Below are 25,613 nucleotides of genomic sequence, written 5' to 3'. Positions count from 1 at the left end.
ATAAATAGAAATAATACTAGAAAAAATGAGTATCCCTGTTAAAGTATTCATTGGAAAAACTTTGATAAATGGTGCGAAAGCTACCATTGATGACTTGCTTGTCAACTCTGAAATCGTTGAATTCCCAGCCATTCCTGGAGATACGTATGATAATTTACTCACTAAATGTGGAATAAAATGTCACATTTCTCCTCTATACTTATCAATGTTTGCTATTTGGAATCCTGTGGACAAATCTTGGATGAATCTAAGCAATGTTATCGATATGCAAGATAAGCATTTGGAATTTCGAATTCGATTTGTTGTCAAGACAGAAACGCAAATAGGAGGGCAGAAAAAGGTTGCAAAACGTTGGGCACCTCCAGGAGAAACCTCACCTGCTTTTATGGATGATACATTAATTGCTTATTATTACAGACAACGAAGAGATGATTTTCTGCTCGATAAAATCAAGTTTTCTATTGAGGAATCATCACAAACTGATTTGCTATCGGCAGCACTTGGTGTTGTAGTTCTGGATATGATGTGCATGTCAAAAGCTGGAAATATGGATGTGTCTGCTGTAAGACGTCGTGTAAATTTTAAGAAACTTTTGCCGAAATCGTGTCGCCACCAAATGTCTGAATTCAATTTCTGCAACAAAATTCGAGTCAAAAACAAATTTGACCATTATTTGAGATATTTTTCTCCAACTGCTCAGATTTGGGACAGGAACGGTTATTCGTTAGCATTCTTTCATCAGAGGTATCTGTTGAATTTGGAATTGTTTTCTGCTTCTTATGGAGTGGAACGATACAATCTGGCTAAAAGTGGATATATAACAGTCAGCGGAGATTCTGGAATAACATTACATAGTGATGAAAGTGAGGAAAATGCAGAAAAATGGTGTGATTTTTCGGAGCTGACTGATATGACTCTTAAAACTCCGGCCAATCTAGTAAGTCTTGGAAAATTTGACGGTAGTGTGAAAAAATTTGCTATGAAATCTGAGGCCACAGCGGAAAATTTAGCATCGTGCATTGATGGATATTATCGGTTACTCGTTGATGCACATCACTATTTGTGTAAAGAAGTTTCATCACCGTCATTTATTGACCAATTAAGTTTGGGATGCCATGGACCAATAACACGCTCATTTGCTGAAGATTTACTAAGAAAAAGAGAGGCAAAAGGTATTGTTGAAGTAGGTGACTGTATTATCCGTCAGACGCATGATTCTTATGATGAATATTATGTCAACACAGTGTGTCATACATCACCCCTTGAAATTAGAAATTTCAAATTGGATCGCGGAAGAAATAGTCAGCTTGGATTATTTGGTTGGGTGCAATCTCATAAGCATAGAACCCTCGTGGGACTTTTACACGCCTGCGAGGATGGTCGTTATGATGGAGAGGAAATTCCTATCAATCCAAGTCGTAAAGTTTTTCCACAAAGCAAACACAAAAGCAACCTTCTTGTTCGTTTGTGCTCCAGTGCGGAGGATAGGGATAGCGAAGATTATGATGTTCATGGTATTGTACCAAGGACTGTGCTCATTAGGTTGGAAGACTATTCACATGTTCATCTTTTATCTAATGGAAATTTCACAGACGTTAAGAGATACACTAGAAGGGGTGAAATAGACAGATATGTTGTCTTTAAAACGATCATAGACCAGCGACCAGATGATGCATTGCATCATCATATTAATATATCTCTTCAAGAGTCGACAGCCGTATTAAACAGACTCAACCACCAGCATATCGTTCAACATATTGGAATGACATTGAATAATATGGTCGCATTTGAACATATCCGCTTTGGTTCAATCACCACTTATTTACAGAGTGACAGAAGAAATGAGGTTGCTTTGAATCCAACTTGGCGTTTGCAGGTTCTTTGGCAGATTACTCGCGCCTGTCATTATTTGGAAGAATTGGGATTTGCGCATGGAAATCTGCAAGGAAAAAACGTGCTTTTACAAAGCGACTACCCACAGCCTCACATCAAACTCTCCGATGCTGGAGTCCTTACAAGAATCAGAACGATTCGAGTTTCTGAAACGAACAGGAGACAAATTGTCGAACCGAGGTTGACTTCACCGTGGCTTGGCTATGAATTTTGTTTTATCGATCATCTGCCTCAGATAACCAAATATCCAACCATTGAAGGAGATAAATGGAGTTTTGCAACAACGCTTTTTGAGATTCTAAATTCTGGTAGAATTACTGTTGATCCTATGAATGGAAATGAAATGACTGAAGATATGAAGACGCATTATCGTAGTGGGAGTTTAAGTCGTTGTTTATATATACCTGAACTTATTACCGACAATATCAACTTGTTCAATCTTATTTGTAGCTGTTGGTCCGTACATCCATATCGTCGACCGTCCTTCCAGAAAATTTTGCGTGAATTGGGATCCACTTTGACCAGTGATTATGTACTGTTACCATTGCCTGCTGGACCAGTTTGCGATATCATTGTTGAGCTTGAACATGATTTACCAACATATGAGGATGAAAAACTTACTTGCCAAAGTTCTTTAGGTGAAGGACATTTTGGATGTGTAGAACTCTGTGCTTATGATCAGTATCGAAACAATCACACTGAACTCGTTGCTGTGAAGCGGTCAAAACGTGGAAACAATCGAAGGCTTCAGGATTTCACTCAAGAGATTGAGACAATGAGAAAACTGAATCATGCATATGTTGTTCGTTTACTAGGGATCGCAACCCCTTCTGGAAGAATTGTGATGGAATATTTAAGAAACGGTTCTCTTGCAGAGGATTTGAAAAAACGGAAAATATATGGAAGGATGTGGCAAACTTCTATGCTTCTACGTTTTTCATCTCAAATCGCAGAAGGTATGATAGCGCTCCAACAAAAACGTATCATACACAGAGATTTGGCACTTCGTAATATTTTACTCGCTAATGATTCCAGTAACCCACACATAAAAATATCAGATTTCGGACTATCAAGATTTCTAAGTGAAGACAAAGATGTATATGTTGGAAACCTTACTGAATTCCCATCACAATGGTATCCCCCAGAATGTCTATGTGAGGAACCACGCAAAGCATTTCAATTTGAATCTGATGTTTGGTCATATGGTGTCACAATATGGGAAATTTTCTCCTATGGTGATAAACCAAATTACAAAGATGTTCCTCAAGTCACAAGAACAGATCAGTTGAAAGATTTACATAACTGCTTACAAAGGAATCAGAGATTGGAAAAACCACAATACTGCCCAAGAAATGTTTACCAGTTAATGCTTGATTGTTGGGCTTATGCACCAGCAGAGAGACTAACTTTTGTTGATGTTAAGACTAAATTGGATAGTCTTAGTCCACATGCAGACCAGCTTCCATTTTAGAAATAACTTCGTTTATTCGTGTATTAAACCCACTGAAACGTCAAAGAAATTCAATTTATTTCTAATGACTCTTTATGCTTGAGATGTTTTTCTGCATCAGATTTTCAATAGAGTATAAATTATTCAGCAAGACAGTATATTGTGTCTATACTGTTCCGCTGCTATATTCTTATCTAACGATCTTAAAATTGTTAAACATTATCACATTGCCACTAAAGTTATAAGAATATTTGGAAATAATGCATATAGCAAATTCAAGGATTCCACATGTAACTGTTTTTGAAAGTATGTCATCTGCTGACTTAGTGAAAGTCAACTTGAATAATATATGGGATAATTTCTAGTCCCCATCAAGCTTTATGTGAATGTCTGTAATCTAGGAAGGAGGGGAGGGGGGGGGCATAGATAAAAATGAAATATTGATCAGAAAATTATTTTTATTTCTTGCCATTCATTCGGATGAATTAAGCATAACAATAATGCCCCTCAGTATAGTACCTTTTCCTACTTTCTAATAAGGAGAGGAAGCTTTTCTAAGGATATAGTTGAAACTGGAAATATCTTTTTATATTAACACTCAATATATTGTTCATTACTGGAACAGTTGTTTTATTTGACTTTTTTGTATCACTCTTATTTACATCTTTCACTCTGAAAAAGGCCCTATTCAGTCAGCCACTGGTAACTAACGATACGTAAGGAGTTACCGTCATTTGGAAGGACCGGGACCTTTCCGGTTTGGAATTGCCTACCCAGGTGGGGTCATGGGATCTGAACTGGGGCTAACACTTAAGCGCTAGGCTATCAGGTACCATTTTCTCACTTCCCATTCTCTTATTGATAATGTATTCTGTTATATTAATTTGACTGGGCTTGAGTATTAACTCGTGTTATGCTATAATATTAGTTATTCATTTTTATTATTCGAGGTGCATCTTCTAATTCCTATTAATTTGAATCCAATGATGACAACATTTATCATGCAGTAAGCTCCCTATGCTTTTTTTTTCGCATTTTTATATTGTTCTTCCTTTTAATTCCTTCCTGCTTTTGCCGAATTGTGTTTAATTATTGTATAATAGTGCTAAATAAGATTCTTTTTGTTGATTAAAAATCAGCTTTCTTGCCTGTAAATAATTTTTTTTATCTTACTATAATTTGATCAGTGTGCGGTAGCCGGTAATGTTCTAACCAATTATGTACTGTGTAAAGTGAGTTAGGAGTTGGTGTTCCATTCAATGGAAATATCATCAAATCTGTATTTTTTGTATGTTGTGAATTTAAATCGGTAATATGTGGTTTTATCTATATGTAAGGTGTCCGTCCATTAATCATTGCTATTCGAGCAATGGTATTTTGATAATTTTTATTGTAAATTTGCCATTCTTGCTGTGAATTCATGTATTGTCAAATTTTATTATGTAAAAATTTCCAAATATCATTATCACAATAAAAATTCGAACCCTTTGTATTTTGAGGACAATACCTGAAGACTTTAAAAGTACAGTTAAGACAAAGTTAATGCGATTCCAAAAAAAAATTGTGTGATCGATATTATAATTTTTTACGATAAAAATTTTAAAATTTGTTATGATTTTGCTGCAATAGTTTGACTAACAGTAATCAAAATTTATTACAAACAGATAATATATGATGTGAAACGAATTAATTAGTTGACAGACTGCTTGGATCCGTTTCTAAATATTGGGCTTTTCCTTTATTGTTTAAGTAAGTTTCCAGCTATATTTGTGTAAGCCATTTTGTCCTTTTTCTTCAGATTTGTTCCAGTTTATGGATGAATTTTATCGTTTATGGTAGTTTAATCTATTTCAAGCCTTTGCTTCACCATATCCCAAGTATGATGAATATTGGGTAAATATGCACTGCCTTCTTTTTTATCGTGTATAATACATGTTGTTTATGAAGTTACTGCATCTTTGATTAACAACAGGGAGAAAGGGATTGTAGCATTCATATAGAATTAACCGACGACGAATTAACTTATTTTTGCGTTAGGTGGCCTGGCCGTCACAGAAACTGGCTTCAGTAAGCGTGAGTTCTCTTACCACAATTATTTTCCTACTTAGTCACTCTTCTATTTGGAATATGGGAAATTCCTTATGGCACTTCAATTCTTCGAAATCGTGATGTTACAATCGCCGCTTTCAATTTAGTAGTTTGTGGATCGAAATAATCTGTTGTTCATGCCTATATTTCCATACATTTGAGTCACAAATGTACATAGGATACCTGGGTTTATATTTACATTTTCAAAGTGGTTCTGTGATGTTAAAACATAATGGGGTAGGCCTGCCAGTACCGAATTATATTTTTTAATTTTTCTCCAGTGTTCCGATAGTACAGGCCGGGGGATGCGCGATTTTAGATTCAAATATGAGAGTACGGTATATTATTTTTAAACATAATCATATAAAAGGATACAATATGGACATATAACAAGTGTGTCTCACTGTTGTTACGTAAAAACTCTCAGGCGTTTCGCGTCATATTTTTGTCTCACAAATTTTTTTTTGATTGACGTATTTCATGATGACAAATATACATGTGATGTATTGCATATGGGTCGCTCTGGAATGTTTAATTTGGGTTCTGCTCCACTGAGAAGGTTAAAAACTCTACCAAAATATAGAAAGTGTGCCTTGACTATGCATGTCTGTCCCGTCATGTATTTTCGAAACCCGTCATTTTCGTGTTGACTATCGGTCTGTTGATGAACACTGATCAACGTTTGTCGGTCGGTTAGCTCCAAAAATCATTAATTTGATCCCAGATCGGGCTTGTTGGAATAGACGTTAATACTAGTTTCGAAAACTAAAATGTTGCCGCCTTAAAATGTCCTTATTTAATCGAAGTCGTTTGAAAGATATTACAGCAATATTGGAAAATATTTAAATTCTATGCAAGAAAGGCTTACTACCGTTACCAAGTGCCTACGCCAGTAAAGCCTGCCTAGCTACTTGCAATGCCAATCGTGGCTAATATTTGATTATGCAACTGAGGCGATCTCTGTATGTAATTCAACTTCTGTTTATAATTTACTGTATACAAAATGATTCATCCTCTTCCTAGAGATATCGATATATCGTGTGTGATTCCATGAATTTCAGTTCATCGAAGTTAATGAGTACTTGCTTACAATGGGTGGGGAAGCAAAGGGATATCCTGCTGAAACGGAAGCTTCCAATGAGTCCGAAGATAATTACGATTTGCAATGCAGATTAACACCATTTAACTAAAAAATCGAAAGCTTTTCGAAGCAATAGCTCAGATTAGGCCGTGCTAATATCTATGTAAGCTAACTGTTGTCAATCATGTTACATGATGAAATCCCGGTTACATATCCATAACAATGTTGATTAAAAGGTGGCTTATCGTGGAAAATCTTTTGTGAGGAATTTGATATACATATACGCTTACTATTTACTCAAGGTCGACTTAGTTTCATACGAAATCGACCGCAGTTGTGACTTTAGAAACGACGGGTGATGACGTATTACTGAGTCATATAAATATGTGGTCTATTTCGCCCCTTTTTTTGAAATCTGCTATGACTCAGACTCGTGGTACCGTGGCTCCGATTACTCTAGAATCGGATGACTCATAGTTTAGAGGCTAACCAACACTGGATCCACAATCTTGAAGGCCGCTATCGATTTAGTTCGAAATAATCGCTCCGTCAAATCTCGCAAAATTCAGAAACTTGAAAATCAGCATGCCTGCGTTTTTCGTTCTGCATGCTTTTCTTGATTAATATTACCATCCAAATAAAAGGTTGTGAATCTTTTTTTGTTTGATAATGAAAATAGTTAAGAACATTGTAATATTTCAGAGCTCCCTATGGAACATTTTTAGAACATACATATAATTTATGGCATTGTCTTATAATTCCCCAAAATTGAGAAAGTTTCACTCTGATATATAAAAGAGAAGAAATGGGCTTGAGTCTTCAAGATTCACTAAAACAGCTTTTTTGTAAATGCGATTTCACTCCGAGAAAAGCTTGACACAAGAAAAAGTTGATCCATACATAAAAAGTTTTCATTTTTTGAATGTACTAGAATCTTTAAATCCTACCCTGTTCATTACACCTTGTGTGAGGGGGCTGAATGGAAATCGGAGCTATCTTCAGCTCTAAGACAACCGTGCCATCTAATGCCTAAACAGATTAATCACCACAATCCTAGATCGCAGGTTTCAACTCAGTGGTGAAAACTCAATTAAAATTGTGTGCATAACTGTCTTGCAAAAGCCCCAGCAGAGTTCTTTAACAGCCAAAGTTCACCCAAAGTAAGTTGAGATAAATTAAATGATCTCATGTAGTAGGTATTAGAAGTGTTTCAATCTTAGGGGAAAGTTTGTAGCATACCTGAGGATTCCTCCAAACGCTAGCAGTTCTCTCATTATCATTGCAGTAACAAGGGCGGGGTTCTTAAATCCTAATACAATGAAGGACTATTCCAATTGGACAAAAATCGACCAATAATAAAATTCCGAAGTCACGTGACCTGCGCAGTACCAAAACGGACAAGCACTTGCCATGCGCGAAAATTCATCGTTTTTGACAGTTGCCAGATTTCAGAATTTTGTTTTTGAACGGTGCGATTCTGAATCAGACCGTTCAAAAAATATCTGGCAACCGTCATTTTTTTTTAAATCTCGCGCATGGCAAGTACATGACCGGTAATGTACTGCGCAGGTTGAAAAATTTTGAATCAGCCAATGGGAGTTGAGTATTTTCATGCGCATGGCAAACAGCAACTTCCGGCAAGGGGTTGAACTTCCTGTTAAGATGTTCGTCTGCGCATGGCTGAAACATGGCAGATGGGGTTCTGCGCCGATCATGTGACTTGAAATACGCGTTATGATTGGCTGTTAGTTATTGATAAATATTTAAGAAATTCTAACTTGGCCACATGTTCCCAAGTTACTCCAGTTCTGGTCTAATAATGGCGGACGGACTTGGACCGTGAATCTTAAGCTTACTAATTGTAAAATATTTACTGAATTGGAAGGCTTTGAATTATATTTCAACCCGATAGGTCGTCTCAACTGTTTTCCTCTCCCACAGAATAATCTTTTTTCGCTCCCCGCCTTACGGAGTATATGGATCTTTGAAACATAACATGAGTGTTAAACACTATGGGTGGCATTCCTGCGGAACTAGCGTTGAAGTGACGTCATAATTTAGCAAAACACTTAAAAATTTCCTTTTTTCAATTTATTCACATTTTCCTTGACAAACAAGCATTTCAAAGTACATTTTTCAAATTTAATAAAATACGAGGCACACAAAATACCAAAAATTCTAATATTTCATCAATATAAATAAATAATATAATTTGCATTTTTAGAGAGCTTTGTGTAAAGTTGAGATATTGTGTATTTTTGAGTATCAACATTGAAAACTGGGTAACATTGCTTCGAATTAAAATGGTTTTACTTGATAGGCCATAACTGTACAAAACTTACAGGGTGTTTCGGACCCGGATTTGGGCGAGCAGAGAACTGGGCATATAGAACCAGGGGCCAGAAAATTTCCAAGGGAGGTTCTGAAATTTCTTTTCGCCAATTTCGACCAAAGACCGGAAAACATGGGCCTTCGTGAGTCTTGAGTGTGTAAGAATATTTACGAGCTACGAAAAGTTATGCATGATACAGAAAGATGCCTATATTTTTTAGCATTTCGGAAGGGGGGGGGGGGGGGGGGTTGAAAGCAGATAGAATAGCGTAGAATAACACAGGTATGGGCACGGGTCTCTTGCTAAACTCAAACTAAGGCCGTGAACAAGTCAATATCAAAATACCAGTATTTGGAGATATAACGTTTTAAGCTTTTTCTCCAAATAAAGCCATTAATCCTTATTGCTAAACAGGTTTAATGAGCAATGCTTTGGTTAAGTAGATACATAAGCAAAAGAAACCCAACTCGGGGCATGGGTGCTCTAGCTTGGATTAAACTATGCCCCAAATTATTTCTGAACGAGCAGATATGACTGGGCTTCGATTTTCTGCCGAGTCTGACCTATGCTCTTGAGAAGGCACTGGACGTTACTGCAGCGTAGGGCTTTTCAAAGAGACAACAGAAAAAATTTTGCTACCTTCCAGTTCCAGGGTGAAGTGACGGTCCGTTCTTCAAAATATGCAAATATTCAGTAAAATTGTGACACAAAAAGGTAAATTCAATATATGAGCATATATAGAATACGATTATAAATAAAATTGTGTATATGGGTGATTCTTTTGGGCGGAATTTAACATATAATGCGAGTAAATGCAGCACAGCTTCTTATAGGGTTAAGCAAGACGGGACGGTCACAGATTTTCGACAACTACAAGTCTTTACTCAAAAATAAAGATATTCATAGGAGCGATAGTTTCAATTCGAATTTAGGGTTATGTGTATTGGACGCTCATTGGTTCGTTTATATTCACAAGGAGAATGCAGACAATTATTTAAAGCTAATTAAAGATAAATGTTAGATTTGATCTTGCCCTCCTCATCCTCATCTTGGATATTGACATTTTATCCTTGGTATTTGTAGCTTATTGTTAGGTCGGGGCTTGACATAAAAAATTGAGAACCGCTGCTTCAGATTTAGGTTTAGAGATTGTGACAAAACTGATTCAGAAGAAAAATATATATGAAAGTAAAATCGACACTACATTTTAATGTGAAACAGATAAAAGAGCTTAAATAGAAAATAATGATGAAAGAAATAACCCTGGCTAGAATGAGAAATGGTGTATATTGGAGGAATTCGTTCATAAGTTTTACAAAAAACTTGTGTATATTGATACTTCTTTGGACGAGAATTTCCATTGAAAGAGTGAATTTAAAACTTAATAATTAAAGGCTTATAAATCTCAACTGAGATCAATTTAAATTTCTGGCGGATTTAGTAGTTTTTCTAAAAGATTCTGGATTGTTTTATTGGATTCAGATTTTAAATTATAAACTTGAATTTGTAATTTATATTATTAAAATCGAAGCGTTTACTTGGGAGTTCAGAGTAATAGTACCCGATAATTATAGATGCGCTTTGGATAATTTTGCAATTTGATATTCCTTAAAAAAATGAAATCCTTTAGTCGTTGTCGCGCTCAAAAAAATTTGTATCACGGAGTAAAATTTTGCGTAATAAAGATAAATTCGGCATTTTTCATCAAACCTAAAGCATTAACTGGAGGCCAAGTTACAATTTTCTGATCAAGTTTTGAATGATTTGAAACAGATTCAAATATTAACGTCTTATGAATCAGTAAAAACTAGCATGAATATCTTGTGACAATCACAGAAAAAAGTATTTGAAACAATCAAAACATGACAAAAACAATACATTTCAATGTGAAATAAAAGCGTCAATAGAAATCAGACACAATAGAATAAATAACAAATTCAAACAAGGCAAAACATGGTGTATATGAAAAAAATCGTACAATAAAAGATGGAAAAATAAATTAGGGTACCCCTATATCAATCAGAGGTGGTGAATCTGTTGGAGGCGGTGTGATTGACAAAATTTTTTGTCATAGATTGTAAACCCACAAGCTGCAGCTCAATTAAAAATCAATTTTGTGAAAACCTTCGGTTTTTAAAGGGACATACCAGATTTGCTTATCATACTGGAGCTTTCATAGAAAACAAAATTAAAGCAAGTACTGTGATACATCGGTAGTCAAATGACTTGATTAATAAACAAGTCAGTAGTCGACTGAAAAATACTGCTGTACCTGTACTCAAACGAAAAATTCGGTGCTTAAATACCAGAGTGTGCCACCAAATGAGAGGAGGTCTTGTCAATGTTTTGGGTATTTTAGAATATTCGAATAGTAAATTATTGGAACAGGTTCAGAGCAAAATTTCGAATCGCCGCCATTCGTGGCAAATTCACCAATCCTATGGCTTATGATTTCTCTAATTGCTGAGGAGGTTAAGGAATGGAAAAGGAGGGAGGCGGATAAGAAAATAAAAAATGTGGAGGCAAAAGAGGAAGAAAAGAATTGAAGAAAAGAAAGCCAAGGTTGTACATGCATCAGATTCGAATGTGACTCGCTTGCAAGTTCATAAATTTATTGAAATAACTGCGAGTGTTAACATTGGGGTCATCTGATGGTAATAAAAAGAATTACACCAAACGTGCAGCTAAGTCTGGAACAAAAGCGGCGACTTCAACAAGAAATATATTTGCTTAAATCAAGACGAAGTCAAAGATTGTTCGTATAATTTAGATTCAATACAGTTGCAGATTCCGTAACTACGATTTCATCATTATCATTCTGTTCAATTTTTTTATTTCTCCCGTAAAAATTCACACCGATCCATTTCGGATTTGAAAATTCTGTAACGTACAAGACCTGCAAATAACGGAATACAGAAAATCGAGTATCAATAATACGATAATGGACACGGTCAATGGCGGATAAGTTAACTCGTCTATCGAGTCTGTGTCTTTATTCCAACTTCCAACTTTTATCAGCATAACCATAAAATGATTGATAAAAACAAATAAATAAGACTGATTATGAAATCAGAAGAGCAAACAAAACCTTAGATAAGACTTAAAACGTAGGTACATAATATAAGATGGAAGGTATTGCTAAAAAGAAGTGGTACGTGTTCACTCACCTGGATGAAAACAGTTTTAGAGCTTCCAGACTGGAGCAAATAACTCATGGTTTGCAAACGCACTGCATATATTCTACTTTATTATCAATAAATTGCTTTCCCGATGAAATTTGCCCACAATCTAAAAACAAAACAACAAACTAATTAAGGGTATAAAGGTAGACGAGTAGGATAGGATAGGATTTACATATTTATCCCGAGTGAAATCATATCGCCGACCATGCTTTCAGTTCAACGCTTGAGTACTGTCACCTTACGCAACATGCAGACATGATATATTCAAGAAACCACGGTAGGCCTACAGTTAACTTACCAGTTTTATCAACACGGCAATCAAATAATCACATTCTGATATTTCATCAACCGAACACTTCTGACACTTTGTGTTTAATGGGCGCATGACATGTAGAACAGAAGAACGTCTGCATTAAATAACTAAACCCTCCTGTCCAGTGCTGTACAAGCGAGGACACAAACACACGTTACTCCAACAGCAGCCGAGACTTGAATGTATTGTTGTAAACAAAATCACACAACTACAAATCCCGTAATCAAGAACGCACGCACAAAATACCAGAAGCATAATAATCATTAAAGTACCGATCTGGCGCTTCCATTATTGGACACGTTCTGACGTTAGTGGACATAACGATCGTTTTGCATTTTATGCTGGCACTCTTCTTCTTCTTGTTTTTATCTGTATTCTTCTTGGTATCGTTATGAGAAAATCGCTTTTCTCATTGATTACTAGACAATTTTCTATGAAATTTTCAGTGAGTGAAGATTATATTTTCGCTAGAAAGCTATTACTTTTATTTATTTCAAATATCCCGGGGAGCTGCATAGGATTTGTTTTTGGACACGTACGTAGTGGACATAACGATCGTTTCAAAATTTTGTTGTTATTGTTATTATTTGTCTCCATCAACACGTTTTGAAGAAATCGGAAATTCCCATTGCCGTCTGTAACAGTCACCGTGATTACGCTCGAGAGACGCCTTTTCAGCGTATAATGATTTTTCTGTCGCGTAAAATATTCAATGCATGATAACTACGGGATTCTATACAATAATGTCCTTATATATTAATTTAATTGTGTCCAACGTAAATAAATACATTACTACACTAAAATACCACGGTGATCTGTGGACATAAAATATGACATACGCCCCCTGGTGTATTCAATTTTGATACGTATTTTTGCAATCTTGCAAACTCCTTATCGCCGTTAGTAAAACCTCGATATCTGATATAAAATCCCGTTTAGTACAATTTTCGTTCATACAATGAAAATACATAAAAAGTATACCAGTGAATCAAAAATACTAATTCACCGCCTTGAAATCCTCGCCGAACAGTCGCCGTGATTACGCCACTTATTAAAAAAACGACTTTATTAACGAAAAACGATATTTCTCTTGTGCAAAGTAATCAATTCATAGCCGATACTTGCATATTTGAAATGTTTTCCATTATTAATTTAATTGTCTTCAATTTACCCTGCGGTTGCATAGACAAAACAAGAGCCACTCTAAAACACCACGACAATCCGCGGACCTAAAAATAAAAATGCGTGGTAAACTGCCCGATTGTATATTGTTTTGATCCGTATTTTTGCTATTTTGAGAATTCTACAAATTTGAACGTACTTGTAAAACTGACTCCGCTCAATTGCAATGCTGCCACTTCGATTATTTTTAAAGATAAAACCTTTCGAAAAATCGATAAATCTGTTGTAAATTCTAACGAAGTAAAATTTATTTCAGTACAATAAAAATTGATCGAATATACTTTAGATTGATTATCTTACATATCATCACAAACTGGGGAAAAGGTTGCGTTCTAAACCTTGTTTATTGTTACCACAAAAATTTTGGAAGGCAATTTTAAAGTAATGAATGAAAAAGCAGATACCGCCCACAATTAACCGTGTTTAGATTTCAGTGACGATATGTTTCTAAACGATGACCAGACATAATGTGTGCAGTGGGCACACAGAATTTTGCGATTTCCAATGTCTAGAAAAGCGTTTTCAGATTGTCGGCGGGCCTCAACAAAACATATATTGTTTACGGTTTTATTTTCAGTATTTTATTTTGCCGCTTTTCAATCGAAAAATTTGGTCGCGGATTTACTCCTTTATTTGTCTTTAGAATCTCGCCACCGATGAACGTATAATAACTCTCACCGGATTCACAATTCTGTGCGAGTACAAAAATAAAGTAATTATCATCGTTATTATGACAAAAATTTGTAATCTAGAGAGAATAAACACGGCCTAAATAACACGTCACGACGATGAAAACAATCGGCGAGTTTTAGCAAAAGGCAATTGCACGCGTTATTGGCGACTTTTTCAGTTTTCGAAAAAATGAAGAAGGGGGGATTCGACCCCGAACCCCTCTCCCCTGACGGCACCGAAGCCAGCTAAGTTGAGCAATGAGCATATACACTCAATGGGTTGAGGTACCGGTACGGTGAAATTCCAAAAAGATTCCTAATGCTGTAATGCAAACTAAGCTCAATTTATAGACTCTACAGTTATCCATCACAGTGGGTTATCCATCCCGAGAACTCGTATCGGTATGTGGTCTATTTCCCCGTGGTTTATGAAATCTGCTATGACTCGGACTCAAAACTGCAACGACTCGTGGTGTCGTGACTCTAGAATCGGATGACTCGTGGTTTAGGGACTAACCAACACTGGATTCCACAATCCACTTTCACCTAACAATGTTTATCCTCATTCTGCCCATTTTCAAGTGTTTAAATCAGGCACTGGTGCGTAGCGTTGTTGTATTCGATGCGTGATTTTTCATAACAAAGAAAAATATTAGCATAGCATAAATGTTTGATTATGTGCACATTGCCAGTTATTTAAAAAAAAATGCGTATGTAGCTCAAATGGTGGTAATATATCGTCACGCTAATAACCGAATTGCGTAAGTCATTTTTGGCGATTTGGAGTTTTTTTTTTATAAAATAGGATATTATGTAATGCCGCGCACTTGTCTGTTACCTCAGATTTTATTTTAAGAATTCCGAAACCCATAAAAATGGAAACTTAGTATGACATGCACATTTGTGCAATTGTTTACTCATAATGATTTATCATTGTTACCGCTGGACTATTGTGACGTCACAAAGGCAAAATAACCTCGGCGAAGTATTTCCGAGTTTTTGCATCTCGGATTCTAGCTTAGCGCGTATTAATTTGAATTTATACTCCAGTATAGAGAGACGTGCACTTGTGATATTCACTGTCCGAGTCCAATTAACCTTGGTTGGCTTTTATACTGGGTGCATTGCTGTTTTATTCTTTATATTTAATTTTAGTATTATTTCGGTGGGTGTGCAGAACGTGTATATTGATGAAATATATATTTTTAAACATAAAAAATAATGTAATTGAAACTGATTAGCTATTTTGGGGATTAGACATTGTAGATACTGAGAATTACATTTGTTTTTGGAATGTTTAGTTTTCAAGACTGGTGCATATAGTTAAGTTGCAAAATTGCGTATGTCCCCAAGTCATAGACACATTTCTGCCTAAGTCACAGTGCGCCATTATGACGTCACTTAACTGCGTCATACAAATTCACTTAAATCCGGCTACGATCAAATAATTGAACCATGGCAAATTATTGACTTTCAATGACATAACAATATCATTAGGAAGTTTTTTACGTTTTTCTCAAAACTGCTAAAAATGACTTACGCAATTCGGTTATTAGCGTGACGATATATATCATTTAATTCGTGAGCTTGTAGTAAATTAGACCAATGACAGTCAATAATATGGCAGATGATATTGCCCCTACTCCTAGTATTAGAAATATGTTTGAATATTCACGACTTTCTGTGTATTCTGTATTTTGCGATCTTTTCATAACGCCATGCGATTTTCCTACAACGTCAGGCGATTGTACAGCCTTTTTCTGATGTTTTCTTTTGCCTCTCATGTTACATGGCCTTACTTCTTCTACAAAATTTGCTTTGACCACCGGTATTTCGTGTGGATCTTTCAAACCCTATAGGTAAAAGAGATAGGTACATATATTTATCAAATATCTAAATTAGAATTCTTCTTTGAAAGTGTGTGCTACATTGTTATATATATATACCTCAACTTGGCCGGATAAGGTCCGACAATTCTCATGTACCGGACTGTAGAGTTGAACTTTGTTAAAACTTTGTCGCTCTTCGTCCGTCCAATTTTTCTGCAAAAGAAATGGGCCATAAATGATTAGAAAAAGTTCATGTCGTGACGAATGTCATGTTGAATATAATTTTAGAAAACCCGACAAGACTGGCATTTATTGATCTCTCCGGCACACGCCAGGATGTGATTTACGGCAGCAGTAACAAATGCATTACACAATTAAAACCTATCAACAATATTGTGCATTACATCCTTTGAATGATTCTCGGACGGCATCGGTGATATAATAATTGGAATTTAAGCCGCCGCTCAGACTCTTTTGGACACGAAATGGAACTATGATTCGCTCTCTTGTTTACCAATAATCATATGGACGTTTCCCTGATCTTTGACCCCTGAAACAAATTCTTCACCATTGAAAAATTTTCGACGTCTATTTGAGAGTGTTTTGTAGAGTTGACCCTCACAAACTGGCTTACATCCTCAGAACTATCATTTTTATCGAAAACATTAATCCACGTGCCGGTCACAGGTACTGATAGCCAATTTTAAGCCTACCCTATTGTCTATCGCGACGTTTGCGGAATCAGTGATTAACTATTGCAATAAACTAAAGGCCCTCGGAAGACATAATGACAATTAATTTAAAATTATTTTTTGTAAACACAGCTGAAACTGACAAATAACACGCAAAACCACAAAAAAGAGGCATAGTTCACGACCATTCTCGCATATCGGCCAGAGCGAGAGAAGTGTCTGAGCGGCCCCAAAATTGTAATTGTTACGTCATTGTTGACTTATTGCTGAACAAACATAAACAAGGAAATCTATGCTCTGGGAAACATCAATAGACGTTCAGGTATGACTGGAAACGTTAGCTCGTTCTGTCGGTAATTCGCCCGTTTCCTAGTTGTGTTTTCAAAGTTTAGGTATAAATCAAATACCTCAATAGTCGTTTTTTTTGAGGAGCTTTAGTTTGTTTGCATTACTCAATATTTAGTTCCGACAAAGTTGCGATAAAATGAGGCTGAATTAGTAAGTACTTTTAAATGACAGGTGGAATGCTATGAATTATAATGATGGTTATGGTATTTATTAACCATGTTGCTAATAGCAAAAAAAACCTCAAAATCAGCATCAAAAACGTGCAATGACAAACTATAGAAAGAGTTATTCTGGGGTAAGGGTCGGGAAACGTCCATGATTTTTTGTAGATCAGCGGTCGTCAACCACCCGTTTTGTTGTCAGGACGTATACTATCCAATTTAGACGCAATTTCTGACAGAAGTTATACAAGTTCTTTCTTTCTTTCTTGGTTTTTAACATTTCATGACTATATATATAATGCAAGTTTACACAGAGTAAATTAAGTTAACAATTCAATACATTGTCAACAAATCAGCGAAATTGATGATTTGGTTAACACTCGTTATATATATGAAGTAAATTAAGGCAGGCAAAGAAGTTTCTGGAAACCGATCCATTAAAATATTTCACTTTTAAACCAGTTCCTAGTGCAAAAATGAGTTGGCGAGACTCATCCCTAACAAGCAAATCCCTTACCTGCAATGCTTTAATATAAGCTTCTTGTAAATCTTCTGCACCGAGCGCAGAAAACATCTCTGAAGAGGAAATATAATATCACCATATCAAAGTAATATATATATTAATACTTATGTAAAAATTAAATGAGAAAATCAATACTTACGTGATTCCACGGGATAAGACTGGCAATACGCATCGTGCATTTTAGGATAATACATAACGAATCCAAAACACATTTCATCTATTGTTTCTAGCCCTCCCTGAAAGCAAAACTATGTCAGCAAAAGGGGTCAAATTTTGGTTAAAAATGTCGACTCGGTGGTAATCGACTATTTTAATTGTTACATAGCCTACAGACTTCATGCGTCATAGTGAAGTCTCTGGTTATTAATTTGCAACCTGTATTTATTTGGGCGTCTCAGTCAAGTAGTCATGCTGATCATTTATTTAGCTAGTTGAGTTGCGATTTCTTTAGTTAGTTTTGAAAATAAAATAATAAAAAATGAAATTTCTCACCACAGTCGGACCTTTCCTGTTCACCGTGTTATAAATACATTCCAACATTAAATTGTCTCCTGATTGTATTATTTTCTCTCTTGAAAGCAATTTTGTTTCTTGATAATCAAAATCGTATGTCAGGTCTTTGGCAATTGGTTCCAATTCTGTACCATTCCTAACAGAAAATTCACTTTGTTTTGTACATATGCTTGCGTATACCACTACGTTGAACTGCATTATTTACATAAAATGCTAAGCGCAATACAGAACGACATTAAATATATATTATGGGTTAGCAGAAAACAGCATTGTGGGTCTGCAAAACATGGCATAACTTCGGGAGTAACAGCAAACCACTTAATGCTTCAGATGACCCGATATTATTGCAAAGAATCTACCACTGATACCAATTGTTAGGATGATAACGAACAAAGTTTGCGTATTCGTAGTCGAATCGAAATAATAAGTCAATTTGCTAAGCTAAAAGTCTGTGACGATTAGGAGTTGTGAATGAGCCATAATAGTTTGATGAATATTAAATTTTTGAAACTTAACCCCAAAAACTAATATTTCATACCTATAATGCCGTAAAACCATTCCAGATCCAGCGGTATGGGAATGGAGAAAAACTCCGAAAACGTTGATTGTTTCTCTGTTACCTTGCTTCATTATCTGTTCATTAAGTAAAGATTTTTAGTTTGTATTTCTATAATTATCTTGAAGCATATTGTTGTATATTCTCAATATAATGTGTAGCTCATTTTACATTAAGTTCGTAATATTATAATAGTAAAACAATGTTTACTATTGGAAACAACGTCTTTGCGTTTGCAAAGTTTAAAGACCCTACTCGTACTGAACTGGTGATATAATACAAAAGGCTTTTCTTCGCCATATTCATATAGCACCTTCTATCATATCGCGGGGGAATTGTATACATCTTTATACAGTCCTATTTGGTGAATATTTTAGACCATTATATTTACTTATTCGGTTTGTATTTAAAGATTTCCAATGTTTTTTGCTGATATAAAAGTAAGCAAAAGTTGATCGGCTGATTACCAAACTACGTAAGTGGCCTTCTGTAAGTATTGATTAAGGAATATTTCTTCACATTTTTACTAAGACACGAGAAACAAACGATTTCTGCCAATTTGATTCAGATTTTTATCTGACTATGTTCGTAATTTGATCGATCTATTATGCCTTAATCCAACAAATTTATATAATTTCTTTTATTTCCAAACATACCCCTTCAAGGCATTGAGCCGAGCAGTGTCCATGTACGATGTAATCTTTACTCCCCTGCGGTATAAAGAGGGTCGGCCAAACATCAAACCCAGTGAGAAGAATACCAGCATCGTACTTCCTAAGGCTTGGTGTATACAGCATACGAATACCACTTGTATCTTTCATACCTCATTACAATAATGAAAACGTTTGATATTTAAAGTAGCAATTGGTAAATCTGAGCATTCACCAAAAGGCATTTCAGGAATTCCGTCAAGCATTGTCAAGAATAACGTTAGTCACATTACCGGTAGTAGGCCTTGAGAATAATCCAAAATATTTTTTAATATCCCACCTACCTGATTCTAAAGCAACATTATCGTAATGAATTTCGACTTTGACTATCTTGGGAGATCCAGGTACTCCAATAGGGAAACCGACATGTCTAGGCATCGTGACTGCCTCCATACCAACAGCCCATGAGACTAACACCGGTGCACAAACATTCCAGTGTTCGAGATCTCCTGTGTAACATTCTTTTGAAACGTTAAACAGCTCTGGAGTCTGAAAAACAGTTTACAAATATTTAGACATTTTGTTTTGATAATTTGTTGTAATTAGCAAAAGTAGTTGTCTCAATTCAACCAACAGCAACGAAAATAAACAATAGAAATTAAATTAAAACGAAACTATAGAATCCGAAGCTTGGATTGTAGACTATAGACCCACTAGACTAGACTATAACACGATAGCCACACTTTTGGCAATAATGTGAACCTACCATAAGAGATTCATTGCAGTGATAAACATTGATATGGTGAACGTTTTTCTCGTTTCCAGGAGTCAGTATGGCTTCAAACTAAAAAGCAACAATGTGTACGTGAAATCAATTAGAAAAAATGCCACGAGTGAAAAGGAATATGCGAAGTATTGAAGTGCAAAACCATTCTATATAGTTCGATTATATTATAGATTTTTAACTCATTTTACTAAATAATGAAATATAATAAAATAGATCTAACTGTACTTCATGTAAGAGTGGGACTTAGCACTTTACCCGAATAATATGATGTTTCACATTCAGTTCCGGAAGTTTATGAAAGAAGCAGTGATAATAAGTCCTTGTCTTTGGAATGGTGAAATGAGGAGACCTGATATCATGTGATTTTGTATCTTTCCTTTTTAATACTGCAAAATTTGACAAAAAAAGTTTAATATTTAGTCTGAAAATCAAATCTACAAATTCGAGTTTCTGAATGTGCATATTAAATATGAGACAAAATTGGTATATCCCTATATATATATCTACCGTCATTTTTATATAACCCATGAAAAAACGTTCAATTAGTTATAATTAATATAAATAACAAACAGTCGACTTTCGGGGCTAATTAAATTTAAGGTTTATTTTTACAATCAACAATAGGTCTGATCTGATGAGAAGATAGATTATATTGTATAGTATTTTACAATTAATGTCAATGTTCCAGACTCACGAATCCACCTTTAGCATATAATAACAAGTTAGGAAACGTGGAGCAAATGTCATATTTTTATGGTATGTTAAATAATAAGAAAAGATATTTTACTTCTTTTTTCCAACACCGTATATTTTTTGTCGAGTAGTCGAAGACTTTTTACACCTGTATCAAATACATTATAAATAATTGATATCAAATTTACTTGTGATATACATACAGAATGGAAAATATCTATGGTATAAATATTAAATACATATACTGTATATACATATCGACTTTATATCTACATTGTAGGAGATTAGACTTGGGTTTATCATGATTAGTGTCAACAATCGAATCTAACACTGAGTTTATTGCACACGAAGTTAACACATGAATTGTTTTTCCTTTTTGCTAGAACTAGAGATTGTCAGTGGTTGAAGATTGTTGTTGAAAGCTATTACTTTAATTTTCAAAAATTTTCGTGGGCTCTATGGGATTTTTTTCACTTTGAAGTTTTGTATGATGCGTTATCAAAATTAAAAATTTCGCACTTTGTGGCAGTTTGGCGATCTTATATCTGCGATTTGGTGGTCAGCGAAGTCGAAGAGTTTTTTTGATGAGGAAGACTATCCCGGTACTGTGAAAGCTTTTATATCAAATTTTTTCCGTGATGTCCATATATTTAAACAAAGCTCTCTTGTTGTTGTAATGATACAAGTATATATATATATTGGAACAATCACCTTTTTAGATAGCACTGTCTCCAACAAGTTATGCCTGATGACATTCAATTTGTTTATCGAAAACTCACAATAATACTGCGTAACGTTTTGATAACGTTTTACTAACAGAAGAGAATGAAATTTTCCCAACCAACCTCTATTGCTTCCGTGATAACTTCCAACAGTTGGCAATTTTCCCTCTGGTATAGTATGACCGTAAGCATATATAACTCTCGTTGTGTCTTCCTTGAAATAACATGCAAAGATATAGCAGACATAATACATGATTATTTTTGTATTTATTGTATTGATTTAGGCTATTTGTCACTTACGGTTATGATAAAATCATGATCGTCATCACAGGTATCAAGAAATCTATTAATAAACAACGTGGTATGTGTTTCATTCTGTGTTATACTCGGCCATCTAATATTGCTCTTGGTATCGATTTCAGGTAATCCGTTTCGGCGCCCATGCATGTCCTGGATAAAGAATGGTGAATTAAAAAAAAACGATAAATATTATCTGATTTGTAATTAATGTATTTCAACTGAAATCTTTCTAAATTTGAAGTATATTTTTGTTACAAGTGGGAGTAGATATTCTTTGATCGTTCGCCTTGCATTGAATACTACTTGTAGCTTTAAATGCAATGTATAGCAATAGCAAGGTATTCGACAATAAAACATACTATTTCAATATTTATTGTTTAGCATTGAAAGTTACAAAATAGAAAATTGCATCATTGAGTTTACATAGCTTACTAGAATGTGTGGTTTTCCGCCATTCAACCAGGCAAAGATGATATCAGATCCTTTCATAGTTCCAGAAGGTGAAAAACCGATTCCAATCCATCCTAAAGTAGGTGCTGTGATCTGTATATAATATTGTATTCATTTCTAAAACAGAATTCATCTTGTCTATGGTGAACAACTGGTGGCGTGTTTATGATATATTGGACTGAGTACTTGTATCCAAAGCTCGCCATATCTATGCTCCGGAGATAGATTTTCGCCTACTCTGTGGGTGGCTTGTCCTTATGCTTAAACTTGTTTAACTAAAATGTCAGGATCATTTTGTTTTTGTCTGCTAGTCCTAGTCGATACAGGACACGCATGGATCCTTTAAATATTAACAGGGTCGGTATATCGGAAACAAAAAAATGTCTGAAGCAACGAAATGGTTTTATTCATTTTCTCGTGTTAAATAAAATACCTCAAACTTGATTATTCTCTCAGAGAAACTCCACTGGAAAAGCACTTTTCCTTCAAAATCAAGCTTTGCTGAATATTGCAAATTACGTTGATTTGTTGTTTTTATTCCTTCCAAGGGATTGAAAAGTTGCATCAGCATAAACGAACAAAAAATATATTTCAACTGCATCTTATTCCTAATGCATCTAAATCATATTCTAATAAAGTAAACGAGAAGTAAGATATTTCGATTATTCACTTCAGCTCGTGACAGTGACGGTGAGTTATAATTCGCACTAGTTCTTTCATATACTCTTTAACAAAATATACTTTATGCATATATATATATACATATGATCTACTTTCATTTCTCCCCTTTTCTCCAAATAACCGCGATTCATATTTTTGTAAAAGGTTAAGCCAGACCTATATAATGTTTATTCTATTTAAAGTCTGCATTTTTAACTACCTCCATTCTTAAACTTACCTCAAATCTTTATCTAAACTTTTCTAGTTGGATAGGCAGAATTATCGAACGGAATATTATATTACCCGTCTCGCTCAACAACAAAATAAATGGTAAACAGCGGCATAACATCATATAGCCTAAGAGAAAAGTTATTTTTAAAAATACCACTAATGTTTCTCACATAAGTTCTAGAAATCGTTTGTAAGAAAAAAGGGCATAATTTTAGAAATTTAAATATGTACTGTGTGCAAGTGCCAAAAATGGATAACTAGCTGTAAAATAAACATTTATGTAAATAAAGATTTACTGAAAATAAAAACGTTTACATTTGTTCACTTTTAATATAAATTTTAAAATATTTTGTTGGGATTCATACAATATGTAAAGCTATGCAACGTATGTAAGTTAAACATAAAATACCGAAGGAAAAAGTCGATTTACGTCGAAATTCTGTCAAATTTCCGATTTATTGTAATAGCATGTTTGATCTCCAGAAATAAACTGTGGAAGAGAATTTTATCGTTAAATCTGATAATCCGCTGATTTATTTGGTTTTCTTCAAGACGTCACTAGATGTTGGACGGATAATTCCAAGTTGTCGTGACGGTGGTCCAATAAAATGCGTTTGACGCTCTCAATTTTACAGTTAGATATGTAGTCTAAACAAGGACATACATTTTTATTTCTTGAAAAATAAACATCCCGTTTTTGTTTGCATCGGTATGTTTCAGGTACATTTTAATATTGTATACTGTGCTTCGAATATTTATTAAATACAAAAAATACAAAGGATTACAAAGGATTTTGTGTTTTTATTTATCAATGCAGCAAAAATTACTCTGTCGTTCAATTAGGGTGGTCGAACTGAATGTCCCCAATTCACATCCTGTGACGCCAAGAAATAAATCTCATTTAATTCTGTAAATCGCAACGAACAAAAACTAATTTGGCGGTCCAAACCATCAGATTAAGTTCCGAATAAAGATGAGATAAAAGACTTAAGGCCGAATTAAGTCAGGATTGTGAACCTCCGAGTTATAAACATTCATCGAAAGTATATAATGTGGAAAGTGTATTATATCATTGTCAAAAAAGGCAGGTGAAAGTTCAATCTTACTAGTCCAATTCACTACAATATGCGTAAATCCGATTTTTGATCTTCACTCGCGAGTTCAATTAGGTCCCGCCCAGTTTCTATGACATATGCTTAACTTACGGTCCAATGTAAAATTTCTTCGTGAATACGATGTCTTTAGTTAATATGAAAAAATATCCCAACTTTATACTAAAATGCGTATTTTGTGCTACAGAAAAGCAGCGTCAGAGAATGTAATAGATTCCGAAGATTTAGCTATTTTTGTTGTAAATGTATACTACTACAAATATATTATTTTTCATATTGTCTCAAATTCTGATAAGTATCATTTTTACAAGCTTAAGCTATTTCTCTATAAACCGGAGTAAACGTCTGTCACTTGTACAGTCAAGGCCGTTGTATATATTTTTTTTTTTTGAAAATAGAGTTAGCCTGGGGGTTTACGCATTTTCGATACAAAGTATGTAGTTTGTACTATATATAACCTATATACATTATAACCAATATTGGTTTTTCAGAGTGTCATATTAACATCAAATTTGATGGATTATGACAATACGTAAAACCATCACTGTAAAAATAGCCCACATACAGATTAATTCACCTAGAGACAATGTATTTGATGTAATCTGAACGAACACGAAATTTTCTCATGCGGGAAACCTTGATGGGAATCGTTATAGTTAATAAAATACTGTTGTGAATAGCGGCTGGTTCTGCTTGGTTGGTTTTACGTCTGAACATCTGAAACTTTAGCATGGCATTTAGATTGAATATCCACTTTTTTTCAAATGTTGTACATAATGGAATGTGGTCGTACCTAAGAGGCTCGGGCCAAAATACAGATCACATTGAGAGTTGTACTTGTGATGACACTCTTTTCCGCGTGTCCAGAAAACGGAAAGAAAATATTCGTCAACAAAACCGTTCATTTTATCCCAATTTTTTTTTTATATTAGCATTTGTCTGTCTTTCTTTTTGTTTTGCTACGAACTAGCAACTATACCAATCTTTTCTGTATTTTGGTCTGTCGTTTAGGAATTCTCTTTTCTTACATTGCCACTGTTAATAGCACACACGCTAAATTTGTGCGTAACTTACAAGCCTATTAAACTGAATTACGTGATTCGCGAACTGCGAACTGAATAAACCAAGATAAACCGAAAATAATGCTGAATCAAATGTATTATAATAAGCAATTACCCTCAAAAATTTATACAA

At 34.8% G+C, this 25,613-nt stretch overlaps 2 protein-coding genes and 1 long non-coding RNA gene across 3 annotated transcripts; 1 reads left to right on the top strand and 2 right to left on the bottom strand.

Annotated features, from left to right (window-relative positions):
- Window positions 1–4: 4 nt before the first annotated feature.
- LOC120338196 (tyrosine-protein kinase JAK2-like) lies at window positions 5–5,290 on the top strand. The gene has a single exon (XM_039406142.2). The coding sequence runs from the start codon at window positions 26–28 to the stop codon at window positions 3,362–3,364; it is 3,339 nt and encodes a 1,112-aa protein (XP_039262076.2). The 5' UTR covers window positions 5–25; the 3' UTR covers window positions 3,365–5,290.
- Window positions 5,291–8,594: 3,304 nt separating this feature from the next.
- On the bottom strand, window positions 8,595–12,569 carry LOC120337769 (uncharacterized). Its single transcript, XR_013478171.1, has 3 exons — window positions 12,325–12,569; window positions 12,012–12,132; window positions 8,595–11,740 (listed from the first exon to the last, which is right to left on the bottom strand). It is a non-coding gene; the product is annotated as an uncharacterized LOC120337769 (long non-coding RNA).
- A 2,224-nt stretch (window positions 12,570–14,793) lies between these two features.
- Window positions 14,794–23,041, bottom strand: LOC120337705 (DBH-like monooxygenase protein 1 homolog). The gene is made up of 15 exons (XM_078117358.1): window positions 22,850–23,041; window positions 22,399–22,509; window positions 21,967–22,116; window positions 21,790–21,880; window positions 21,039–21,092; window positions 20,507–20,637; window positions 20,231–20,308; window positions 19,809–20,013; window positions 19,471–19,637; window positions 18,797–18,891; window positions 18,238–18,394; window positions 17,885–17,981; window positions 17,740–17,798; window positions 16,139–16,234; window positions 14,794–16,045 (listed from the first exon to the last, which is right to left on the bottom strand). The coding sequence occupies exons 1-15, from the start codon at window positions 23,015–23,017 to the stop codon at window positions 15,767–15,769; spliced, it is 1,938 nt and encodes a 645-aa protein (XP_077973484.1). The 5' UTR covers window positions 23,018–23,041; the 3' UTR covers window positions 14,794–15,766.
- Window positions 23,042–25,613: the final 2,572 nt, after the last annotated feature.

This window comes from Styela clava, chromosome 10, assembly GCF_964204865.1.
Source record: "Styela clava chromosome 10, kaStyClav1.hap1.2, whole genome shotgun sequence".
NCBI lineage: Eukaryota > Metazoa > Chordata > Ascidiacea > Stolidobranchia > Styelidae > Styela > Styela clava.
Note: the sequence above shows the minus strand (reverse complement) of the source record. Positions and strands in the feature narration are given on the sequence as shown.